The sequence below is a fragment of the Populus euphratica genome, unplaced genomic scaffold, assembly GCF_000495115.2.
Source record: "Populus euphratica unplaced genomic scaffold, PopEup_1.0 scaffold109.1, whole genome shotgun sequence".
NCBI lineage: Eukaryota > Viridiplantae > Streptophyta > Magnoliopsida > Malpighiales > Salicaceae > Populus > Populus euphratica.
In genome coordinates this window covers 329,912-342,069 of record NW_011499999.1, presented here as the reverse complement: position 1 = coordinate 342,069, position 12,158 = coordinate 329,912, and the positions used below count along the sequence as shown (strand labels likewise).

Below are 12,158 nucleotides of genomic sequence, written 5' to 3'. Positions count from 1 at the left end.
CTATTTATTCTTTTGATATTGTGTTTATTAGAAATTAATATTTGTAATTTGTTTCCCTTTATTTTTTACAAAATTATCATGGTGTCTACCTCAGCAAAGATGGGTGATTCTCGATTTTGTGAAAATATAATTGATTTTATTTTTTGTAGGTGACTGAAAGTAAAGGTATGAAAATTCAAGAAAAAAATGCAGCCATGTTATTTAAAAAAAAAAAAAAAGAGGGTCCCCGGCTCTTTTGTTTAATTTTGCCATTGGATTTAAAAATTATGAATATTTTATTTTATTTGCCATTGGATTTAAAAATTTTGACGATCAAATATTTTATTTTATTCTATCTTACTGATTAGTTTGAGGAAGAAAAGAGAAACAGGTTAGAAAATGATAAAAATAATAATAAAATCATTAGTTTACACTATTTAAATAGTTAATGCTTTTCCAGCTGTTCTTGCAGACTGTCGAATTGGTATACCATCCTTCAAACCTTTCAAATATTTGTTATCATCATCATCAAGCTCTGTTTCAGGAGGCTCTTCCTTCACATATTTTGTCCCACCACTTTTATCAACTACATGCTCCTGCCCCACCTTTAAAATCACATTCAATTCCTTGTCCCCGAAACAAAAATCAATTACAAGAAAAAATTACCAAAGATATGCTCTGTTCCGACCCCTTTTCCTTCATTATATGTGTATATATATATATAACAAAAAAAAAATTACAGATACATGAACAAACAGAACCTCAAACAGTTCCTTAGGAAAATCGAGTTTCAATTCCTCCGGGTTCTCTTCTTTCGTTCCAATCCACCATGCCTCAGAAAATACAATCTGATTTTATCACCAAATGAATAAGTATGAGTGCTTGTTTCATAACTCATCCCCTTAAAATACATAGCAAGAGAGACAAAAACAAAAATTGTTCCAACAATTTGCTAGCTCGACGAAGGTCCTACATCATTAACAAATTACTAATCATACTAGCAAGAAAATGAGTAATGTAAGCACACAAACATTTAATTAGCCAAGTAAAAACAAGAACGAAAGAAACCATGTGATCAAAATAATCCTCACACACAACATTCTTTCCACTCCTAGAGAATTGCAATGTCAAACATCTGTTTCTTGGATACATAATGATCCCAAGCAACTTCATCCGTCCCTGTAATATAAAAACACAAATGATATGTCATTCATTCACAAACCTCATTTCACCATGACCATCAATACCCAAAAACACAACGACACACAAATCAAAAGCAAAAAAGAAACAAAACCCAGAAATTGTAAGTCAAAACCTGATGAAAATCGAGGCAAAGAACAGGGTTTTTAGAGGACAAGTCTTTGAGCTCGCCAATCTTGCCACAACCGTTGACAGGAGCGAGAAGACCAGGAAATGAAGGCAAGTACCTGTTTTTTCTTTGAGATTTCCTAATAATATCCTTACCATGTTGTTTAACAAAAAAATTTGATGGGTACAATGAATATGGAGCCCTGACTTGTGTGTATGTCTGATACCATGTTGTTGGTTATTGCAAGCTTTTTCAGTCTTTTTCTCTCTAACACGTCTGGGTTTTCTCTGTCAGAATTGCTGGCTTCTGTTTTCTTGGATTTCACCATTTAAAAAAAAAAAAATGCTTTGATGATGATGTTATCTGGATTTCTCACCAAAGGGTTTTTTTTTTTTTCTTGCGTTTTGGAGGCGGGAAGCTGCAATTTTTTCTCCTTTTTCCTCTGTAAACGCAACAGCAAGCTGGAGATTGAGTGATTTCGTTCTAGGGTAAGATAGGATTGGCCATTAAACTCTGGCTTGAAATTGGCCCATAGCTTGAGGTTTGCTAAAACAAGGGCTTCTCTTTAGATATGGACTCGTGGATAAATATTTTCGATTCAATACTTTTAAAAAGGGATGGATTCTAACATCTTTATTTTAATTGTCTTAATTATTTTGGATCAAGTAGTCACACATATTGTTAATAAGAATGATGATCTCACTCGAATTCCATAAATTTTAATCCATTCTAACTCGAATATATAAGATTTTTTTTCTAATCACTTAAATGAATATTAATAAGTATAAGCTCAATACAATAGTTTAGCTCATTTATTAATAGGAAGAGTTTGGATTTAAAAAGGGAAAATTAAACACCAAGTAAAGCCCAAGCCTTGTTGTATCAATAATATTTCTCAAGAAAATAAGGCTTTAGAATTCACCTTGTTATGATCCGTAAATAATTGTGTTGATATAACTTCGTGTAAAATCACAATTCTTTTATCAAGTTTAATTAACTTAGCAAGAAATCAAACTCAACATTGATTCACAATTTTTTTTAAAAAAAATATGAAGTTATTGTAGCATTTAAGACAATGAAGTTGTTTTTTACCAAAAAAATTAAAGTAAAATTGATATAACCACTTACATAATGATTAAGTTTATCAAAAAACAAAAACAAAATAACTAGATTAGAATTTAATGCACATTAGATAAAAATTAAAGTTCTCAAACTCTAAGATTATAGACTAAATTATAGAAAAATCTAGAAAAAATTTCTTGATATTTTTTTTTAACTTTAAATAATAGTCTTGACCTTCATAAAATAAATTACACATTTTTATTTATATTAATCCAAAAATGTTTATAAAAAATAATTTCTAATTAAAATTTTTCTAACTTATAGAGTCTATCTAGCAGTGAGATTTCTAAATATTAAAATACTAATTCAATTAAAAGTTTTAATCTAAGTAAAAAATAGATAATTAAAATCTAAACTTAACAAGAAAAATAATTAAAACAGAAAAATAATAACTTCAAGTTTTATATCAAATGCAAACTTATTTTCAAACTTGGCCTTGTCAATCTAATTCACAAACTCTTTGTTCTACATCAATCATCCTCACTTCAGAAAAATTTATCATTAAGTTATTAGTTAAAAATTAAACTTTTGTATTGTAGGGGAATAAATACTTTGAATATAATATTATATAGCTAACTTATTTATGAAGTAGCATGTTTTTGATATGTAAAAGTTTTTGCATATGCTGACATTTAATCAAGTTGATCGATTTTTTTTTTTTGGATTATGGTTGCTTGTTTTAATTTGATAATGTTCCATACATAACCTCCATCAAATTTATCTTCATCAACACCTTTTACAAAGATAAGTGATTGTCTAAATGTAATTTAGAAATATATATAAGATAAGGTTAGCATTGAGATAAGTCTCCAAATACATTCCTCTCCTCTCTTACAAGAATTCAAATACATTCCTCTCCTCTCTTACAATTTTTGTTTGTGCCTCTCGTTAAGTGAAAAGATATTCTTTATCATATGAATATTTATAGTCATACTAACTATGAGTATTTGAACAAACTAGGTCAACAATAGTTTGGTCGCCAGCATTATTTCTGGCTCGTGTCTCTTTTCCTCCTCAATTCATGTATTATGTACAACCTTAATATCTCAAGTTTGGTTTTAAGGTCATTAATTTTAGCATTAATGTCATCAAATCTAGTTTGTATTTAATATTCTAAAGCTGAAATTGCTAATGAATTGTGGTTTAGCTGATCCCTAATAGTCTGCATCCCTTAATCATTATTATAGAGATAGTTGCCACCAATTGTTCCATTATTATCTTTATAATTTGTTATTGAACCGAATATTGACTTATTCTAATAACACCTGATATAGAGTATAAGAAAAATAGAATTAAAGGTCTCAAGCCCTAAAGTTATAAATCAAACTATAGAGAAATCTAGAATAATATTTCTAATATTTTTATTAACTCCAAATAATAATCTTGATCTCTATAAAATAAATTAGATATTTTTATTTATTTTAGTTTTAAAATTCTTTATAGAAAATGATGCATAATCAATACTTTTTTAACTAATATAATCAATTTAGTTTTAGGATTTTTAAATAGTAAAATAATAATTAAATTAAAAAATTTAAACCAATTAGAAAATAAACAACGGTGGTTCCCACCCTCCACTTCATTGGTGTTTATGTTGTCCTTTCTCTTGAGAAGGACCTCAACAGGGAGGCTGATGCATTCATTCGCCACTGTTTAAGGGGTTTGCAGGTTTAGTCTTCCCTTTCTATTCACTTTCTCATTACTATAGCACCCTATATTGCAGGCAAAACTGATACATACATCGTCATTGTTTCCGCCACGTTTCCTTCCATCAAATTTCATCATCTACCCCCTGTTACTCCAGTTTCCACCACTGTAACCCACCATGAAGAACTTACTTTAGAGATCCTTCGCCTTAGCAACCATTATGTTCATCAACAACTCCTCAACATATCGAAAATTAAGGTACAATACTCATGGCCTTATTATGGACTTCATTTGCACTTCTGGTCTTTGTGTAGCAGCTGAACTTGACATCCCTCTTTGTTTTTCATTACATCTGCTGCTTGCTTTCTTTCCTTTTTTCTCTACTTCCCTACCCTTCATCAATCTTATACAGAAAGTTTCAGACATATGAAAGACTTTCTTGATACTCCTAGCTTGCCACCAATCCTTGCCACTGATGTGCCAAAGCCTTTTCTTGACCGAGACAACAAGGCCTGTATACTTACTTGATGTTGCCTCTCAATTCCCTCAAGTAGCAAGGATTATGATCAATACATTTGAATTGCTAGAGTCCAAAGCTGTTAAGGCAATGTCAGATGGACTCTGTGTGCCTAATAATCGCACACCGCCAATTTCTTGCAGCGGTCCAGCCACTACAGTTGATGCCGAAAGGCGTGGTAGCAGCAAGACCAGTCCTGATGATGATGTGCCTGAGTGTTTAATTTGGCTAGACTCCCAACCAAACCAAAGTGTTGTGTTTCTTTGTTTTGGTAGTTTGGTGCTGTTTACTATAGAGCAGTTAAGGGGAATAGCTATTGGATTGAAAAAAAATGGCCAAAGATTCTTGTGGGCGGTGCGCAATTTACCTACTAAAAATCACAGAACAGGGAGACTCTGATTTGGATTCTTTGCTTCCTGATGGTTTCTTAGAGCATACTAAAGAGAGGGGACTAGCAGTGAAGTACTAAAAATCACAGAACAGGGAGACACTGATTTGGATTCTTTGCTTCCTGATGGTTTCTTCGAGCATACTAAGTAGAGCGGACTGGCAGTGAAGTTATGAGCACCACAAGTGGAAATCTTGAACCACAGTTCGGTCGGTGGATTTGTGACACATTATAGGTGGAATTCTACACTTGAAGCAATGCCAATGGTGGCTTGGCCATTGTATGCAGGAAACTGGCTGAATAGGAAATTGTTTGCGGAGAAAATGAAGCTTGCTCTGTAAATGTTATGATTACGAATAAATTATTTATTTTTGTTTTTTAAAATTTAAAATTATTTTGTTCTTATTTTAAACTAATTTTTTTAGTTTTTTAAATTTTTTATATATTATATTAAAAATAAAAAATATTATTTTAATATATTTTTTTAAAAAAATACTTTAAAAAACAATATTAATAAAAGAAAGCTAGACTGGTGATGGATTCCGAGGAAGGTAAAATGATCAGAGGGTGAGCAATTGCTATGAAAGGTGGAGCCATGCATCATGAAAAAGGAGCCAAGCCAGCTGGCTTTCTGACAATTCAGGTATTAAGATGCTTTTGTCAAGTGCAAGAACTTATTGTGATGTCAGAATCATTATTTATTATTTATTATTTTACTTATTTTTTACGTAAAGTGAATATTCGTTAACTATATAAATTTAGAAGCACTTAGTTGATAAAATTATGAACGTATAAATACTAAAAAATTTAAAATATTAAGCATAGCTTGACATATCAACATGTCATGTATCCATTTTAATGGTCGCAATAGTACATACATTATTAATAAAATCTAACAAGACCATTCAATTAAAAGAAATTTGGAAATTCAAACGTTAAAATAGTCAAAATAAAAATAAAAAATATTGAAAAATTCAAACACTAAGTCAAGGTGGTAGGTTTCTTGCTCCCATGAACACTCTACCATTACCAGCAGCAGTATATCACTCCACAAACCATTTTCACTTCCAAACTTTGAATATGTTCCTCAGCAAGCCCACAATGAGCAGAAGAAACCCTTAAATAATGTAACTGAGTTGACTATCATGGACGCACAAGCATCCATATCATTAAACTTTCCTATCTTCCTCAACAACGGCGCTAACATGGTAGGCCGCCGCCGCCGCCGCCTTGGTCTCATCGGAAAAGAGCTCGAGATATTACATCGTTAAATGAACTCAAATTAATATTTTTAATTTAAACTATTTAGTTTAATATTTTCAAAAAATTGCCATTGTTAACTTAATATTTTTATGAGTTTAATTATATCAATTGAATCATAAATTAATTTATCATATTATATAAATTTAATTAGATTATTATTAAAAACATTTCAAATTAAAACTCAACGAAGATCTACGAGTTGGAGAAGGAGAATAACTAATCTTCTAAACACAAGTCAAAAGAAGCATAGATGATTGAATTTCAGTTTTGGCTGATCATGAGAATAATTAAGAAAATTGCCTTTTAACTATTTGGCATACCCCTAGTGAACTCTCATGGAGAATCCTACCATGGTGAACATTCTTGTTTTATTCTTGAAGAAATAAGGCTATGCAAAACAGCACCATAACAAGTGATGATATTACAAGCAAAACCAGAAAAAACAGTACAGCAACTAGATGGTCATGACAGCTGATATATTATATCAGTTCTAAGTGAATTTTATTTTCCATGCTTCCATGATTCAATGAGCATGGAAAAGGCTGTATAAGAAGAACCACCTGCATCCATTGCAGCCTTGGCTGCATTCTTCATAGCAATAGCTCTCTCCCTAATCAGTTCGCCTTCCTCAGACTCCATCAATCCTCTAACCTTCGTCTCCACCTCATCTGCGCTCACAAATCCATCTTCAGACTCATTCATCGACAAAGCAAGCTTCATTTCCTCAACTAACACTACCCTATTCAGCCTTTGCTCTGCATACAATGGCCAAGCCACCATTGGCACACCAGCACACACTGCTTCAAGTGTAGAATTCCACCCACAATGAGTCACAAATCCACCTATTGAACAGTGATTCAAAATTTTTACTTGAGGTGCCCATAACTTCACCACTAGTCCCCTCTCTTTGGTGCGTTCCAAGAAACCATCAGGAAACAAAAAATCCAAATCAGGATCTCTCTGTGCTTTGATGGCTACACTAAGATCATTGGTAGGTGGATTACGAACCACCCACAAGAACCTTTGGCCACTTTTTTCCAACCCAATAGCTATCTCCCTTAATTGATCCTTGGTTAACAGCCCAAGGCTACCAAAACAAAGAAACACAACACTTTGGCTTGGTTGGGAATCAAGCCAAGTTATACACTCATCAGGCACAGCATCATCAGAACTACTCTTGCTTCCACCTCCTGCTCTTTGCCCTTCAGCTAGAATCAATGGACCGACACAGAAAAGTGGCGGTGTGCGATTATTAGGCACACAGAGTCCATCTGATATTGTCTTGATAACTTTGGACTCCAAAAGTTCAAAAGTGTTTATGATAATTCCTTTGGCTTCTGGTGTTTGAATGGCAAAATCAAGAAAGTTTATGTAGGCATCATCTTCACGATCAAGAAATGGCTTGACCATGTCAGTGCCATGGATTGGTGGCAAACCTGGAATATCATGGAACTCTTTTATATCTCTGAAACTTTTGGTTGTCTTTTGATGAAGGGTAGGGAGATAAAGATAAGAAGCAAGAAATGAAGCACAAGAAGTGATGTAAATATAAGCAGGGATGTTGAGTTCTTCTGTAGCCAAAGAGAGGGCAGAAGTGGCGAGGAAGTCTATAATAATTCCACAAATGGTATAGTTTTTGGAGATGGAGAGGAGTAGTTCATGCACAAAAGGTTTACTCAAACGGAGGGCCTCAAAAATGAAGGTTTCGTGGTGCGTTGCGGAGGCGGTAGAGAGGGTGACAGTGGGAAGATGGTGGAATTTGATGGAAGGAAAGGTGCCAGAGATGGAGGATACGTACGTATCCATTTTGCCAGCACTGTATGGTTCTGTGGGCATGAGTATGTGAATGGAGAGGGAGGGTTGGTGGGTGAGCAAGTGTTTGCCTAGCTCCACCAAAGATATCAAGTGCCCGATTGTTGGTGATGGGTAGAGAACTACTGCCTCGTCCATGGCTGTCTAGCTCAGCTCCCTGCCGTGTTTCCTCTGTGTTTCTCTGTAGACTTTTATAGACGAGGGGACAGGGTGGGACTAGACTAAGCTAGCACCTGAATGGATTACTATTTTTTTGTTTTTTTATTTGTTTTTCTTTCATAATTATTGAAGCTAAACACATCTCCAGCTTGCCTTAATTTCAATCTAGAAATTAACGTTCATTGACATAAAAATTATTGTGTTCATATTTTAAACCATAGAATAAGATAATATTATACCACATAAAATTTACAAATATAAATAAAAACACTAATAAAAAAAATATTAGTACATTACAATACTATTTACTAAAAGAATTTTTCATCCTTTTATTTATTGATAAAAACCGATATAAAAACTTTTGTTAGTATATATCAAAGGAATGACAAAGAGTATTACAATAGAATTCAAAAACAAAAATTATATGGTGACGGGATATTTTTATTAATAGCATGATGAATGGAGCTATTAACAGAATAATTTGGCTGGTAATACCGTCAATGATATTTAATTTATAATTTAATGATTGACCATTCTTTCCCCCTCCCTTATTTTTTTTATTTATTCTTCTTTCTTATGCATTTTTTTTTTTTGGAACAAACACTCCCTCCCCAAATCTCAACATAATTCAACCTCTCACAACAAATCTAGCCACTACAATACAGTTTATCAGTATCCATGTGATTTTACACGAAGTTAAAATATATTTGTTTGTAAATAACTTATTTAATGGGTCTGTTTTGTAAATTGTTAATTTTACTGCCGAGTTAAATGTTTAGTAAATATGTAGAAATTTAAATTTATGTTGATAATTGATGAGTAATTAAGAGTACTATTAAAATAGATTAAATAAATTTGAGCTAAATCAATACTTTTACAAATTATTTAGTTAACGTAGTTTAATTAATGAATGTTGTTATCATTATTTTATATAGGTTTTATATAAATAATTGATGATCATTCATGAATGTATAGAAATTCACCCCAAGGGTTTTGGAAGGTGAATTATTGTAATGGGGTTCAAGATTTTATTAATTATAGATGATCTAATCCGAGAAATATTAATGAAGAGGGCATTGGATGTCCATGCAAGAGGTGTAAAAATAAAAGTTTCTTGATCCAAATATTTTAATGATGTATCTTTTATAGAAAAAAGTTTATGAAAAAATACATGTGTTGGTATGCATATAGAGAACCATATGTTTTTCATGATATCATGATAGAAAGGATGGTTGAGTTAACTTTTAGTTTTAGTAACATGTATAGAGTTGTAGATAATTATAGCAATCCTTATACGAATATGGTTATGAATGCAATAAGAATGAATTAGATTCATGTCAGTCAATGTCCAATCGTATATGAAAAATATAATGTAGATGCGGCCAGGGTTTTTTTTTGACGAACCAAAATGGAATTGTTGCACAAATCACAGTAAATTATCGGTCATTGCATAAGTGTTCAACATCAAGTCAAATCATGGGTTGAATGAAGCCAATTATAACATAAGTGTCGAATGGGCACAAGAAGCATTTTATTTAAAGGAAAAAGGCTGAAAGAGAACTTCTACAATGCTAAGTCCATAAAGAAATCCCCTTGATCCAGGGTACTAGAAAATTAACATGTATTCGAACTTGTGCAAGTTTTACTATCTTGAAAATGTAGAGTTGATCAAGTGCAGAACATGTTTATATTTTCATTATAAACCCGTAACTGACATAGAAAGGTCTCTTGTTGCACATAGAAAACTAAAGATGCTTCTCAATTACACTTAGACTATATAGGTTATTTATATTACTAAAAACTGTTGAACACATGACATGACACCAATGACATGATATGATGAATGGAGTGATAGTATACCATTTTGATGGTAAAGCCTAAAACCACTTTATTTATGTTATTCTTATTTTTTTTTATTGTTTTTATTTAAAGTTGTTTTTCTTTTCAATTTTACTCTTCAATCAAAAAATTATTTTTATTTTTCAAGTTAATTTTGAACTTCATTTTTTTATTGTTTTTTTGGAGTCCTTATGTTAAATTGATTTTTCTTTTTAATTTTAATTTTTAATAAAATATAAAATTTATTTTTTATTATGATTTTGATCTTTATTTTTTTAATTGTTATTTTAAAAAAATTGTATAATTAAAATTATTTTTCCAATTTTAGTTTTAATATTTGATTGATTAAGAATTTATATTTATATTTTTTTCAAATATAATATTTCAAATCTAATTATTCAAATCAACATGGATTTTTAATCAGACAAAATTAATTCATTCCCTGATTTTTTATTTAACCTAAACTGTTATAGGTTTAATTGTGCTAGTTTTTATTAGAAGTGCATTTGTATGCGTTCGAGGTTTGCTTAGATCATCATTGTTTTTAAAGGTTCTACCGATTAGAAATTGAAATCATAATTTTCATATCATGTTGTTATAAAAACTTTTTTCATGTCCTTTCAATCCTAAAGCACTCTAGCTATTTAATCCTTTAATTGTTTCTTTAACCAAAAATAATTAAAATTGATGCAAATAGACGACCTCTCGTGGTGTTCGAACAACCCTACAGAAGCAGCCCTTGCTTTCACCATTGATGACGATGATAACCCTATCAAAGTTGTACTGCGGGAATTAATTATGATTGATTCCGTGGATGTTGAACAAGTTTTTAATTTAAAAAGGTTGATAGCAACTATACAAGGCATTGATCGCAAAGTCTCATTGAAAAGTGTGATCTTTGCCCAAGTTAGAATTAATTATGATTGATTCCGTGGACCGTGGATATTGAACAAGTTTTTAATTTAAAAAGTTTGACAGCCAATATATATATAGATTATAAGGCATTGATCGCAAAGTTTCATTGAAAAGTTGGACCATGAGAATTTTGTATACTAATCAATTAAATTATAATTTTATAAATTATTCATATATTAAAAAATGACAGGAAGTAAAATTGAAACAAGTAGTAAGCAAACCTCAAAATATAATAGGACAAAATACAAAAAGAAAGATAAAAAATCACCTTAAAAAAAAACAAGCAAACTTAAACAAATCTCCTAATTTGATTTAGTATTTAAAACTCACAATTCATAAAATTTTAGATCCAAGTTAAATTAAAAAATTTAATTTTCAATTAATTTAATTTTAAAAGATGAAATTAGTAAAAAAATATCAATAAAAAAACATGCAAAAGCCAACAAATAGAAACAAAAAAAAAATGATAAAATTTAATAGAAAAAAACAAATGAAAATGAAATAAAAAATAATTTTAAAAATGATGTCAAACAAATTAAGTAGTAATTAAAAGAATAAAGATCAAATTTAAAAGAAAAAAAATTATAGGAATAAAATCAAAAAATATTTTTAATTTGAAATATTATTGATATATTTAAAAATGATAGGGTGTGAAATTGAAAAATATTTTTAATTTGAAAAATTATTTATAAATTAAGAAATAGTAGGGGTGAAATTAAAAATAATTTATAATCTTATACCTTATTCTAAAATAAAAAAATAGTAATACCTTATTCTAAAATAAAAATAGTAATTAAAAGTATCGGGATGAAATGTGAAGTATTAGGATTGGTTTTTTTTAACCAAGAATAATTAAAATTGATACAAGTACTAGGATTATGATTGAGTTTGGGGATGAAATTCTTTTTAAAATAGGTTGGTGGATACAAACATAATGATTCATAAGAATATCAATTCTGTCTGATGGTAGTGTTATTTTCTTACAAAATACATCATTGATACATTAATTTCGAGAAGGTACACAGACAAAAGATAAGGTTGCACAATCCCATCTGAGAATCCAAGGTAGAACAGGCAAAGGAGACAATCAGGCTCAAGTCATTTTTCATGCTTCCATGACTCAAGAAGCTTGGACACAGCTACGTGAGAAGAACCACCTTCACTTAGTGCAGCCTTGGATTCTTTCTTCATAGCAGGAGCTCTTTCCC

The 12,158-nt window shown here is 30.9% G+C and overlaps 1 protein-coding gene, 1 long non-coding RNA gene and 1 pseudogene across 2 annotated transcripts; 1 reads left to right on the top strand and 2 right to left on the bottom strand.

The window, feature by feature from the left end:
- Positions 1-583: 583 nt before the first annotated feature.
- LOC105140784 (uncharacterized) lies at positions 584-1,823 on the bottom strand. The gene is made up of 3 exons (XR_845239.1): positions 1,295-1,823; positions 1,071-1,158; positions 584-827 (listed from the first exon to the last, which is right to left on the bottom strand). It is a non-coding gene; the product is annotated as an uncharacterized LOC105140784 (long non-coding RNA).
- Positions 1,824-3,492: 1,669 nt separating this feature from the next.
- On the top strand, positions 3,493-5,343 carry LOC105140819 (UDP-glycosyltransferase 88A1-like; annotated as a pseudogene).
- A 1,233-nt stretch (positions 5,344-6,576) lies between these two features.
- Positions 6,577-8,254, bottom strand: LOC105140785 (UDP-glycosyltransferase 88A1-like). The gene has a single exon (XM_011047763.1). The coding sequence runs from the start codon at positions 8,173-8,175 to the stop codon at positions 6,727-6,729; it is 1,449 nt and encodes a 482-aa protein (XP_011046065.1). The 5' UTR covers positions 8,176-8,254; the 3' UTR covers positions 6,577-6,726.
- Between the last annotated feature and the right edge of the window lie 3,904 nt (positions 8,255-12,158).

Coding starts and splice junctions, on each gene's coding strand:
- LOC105140785 (XM_011047763.1), bottom strand. CDS start 8,175: ATGGACGAGGCAGTAGTTCTCTACCCATCACCAACAATCGGGCACTTG.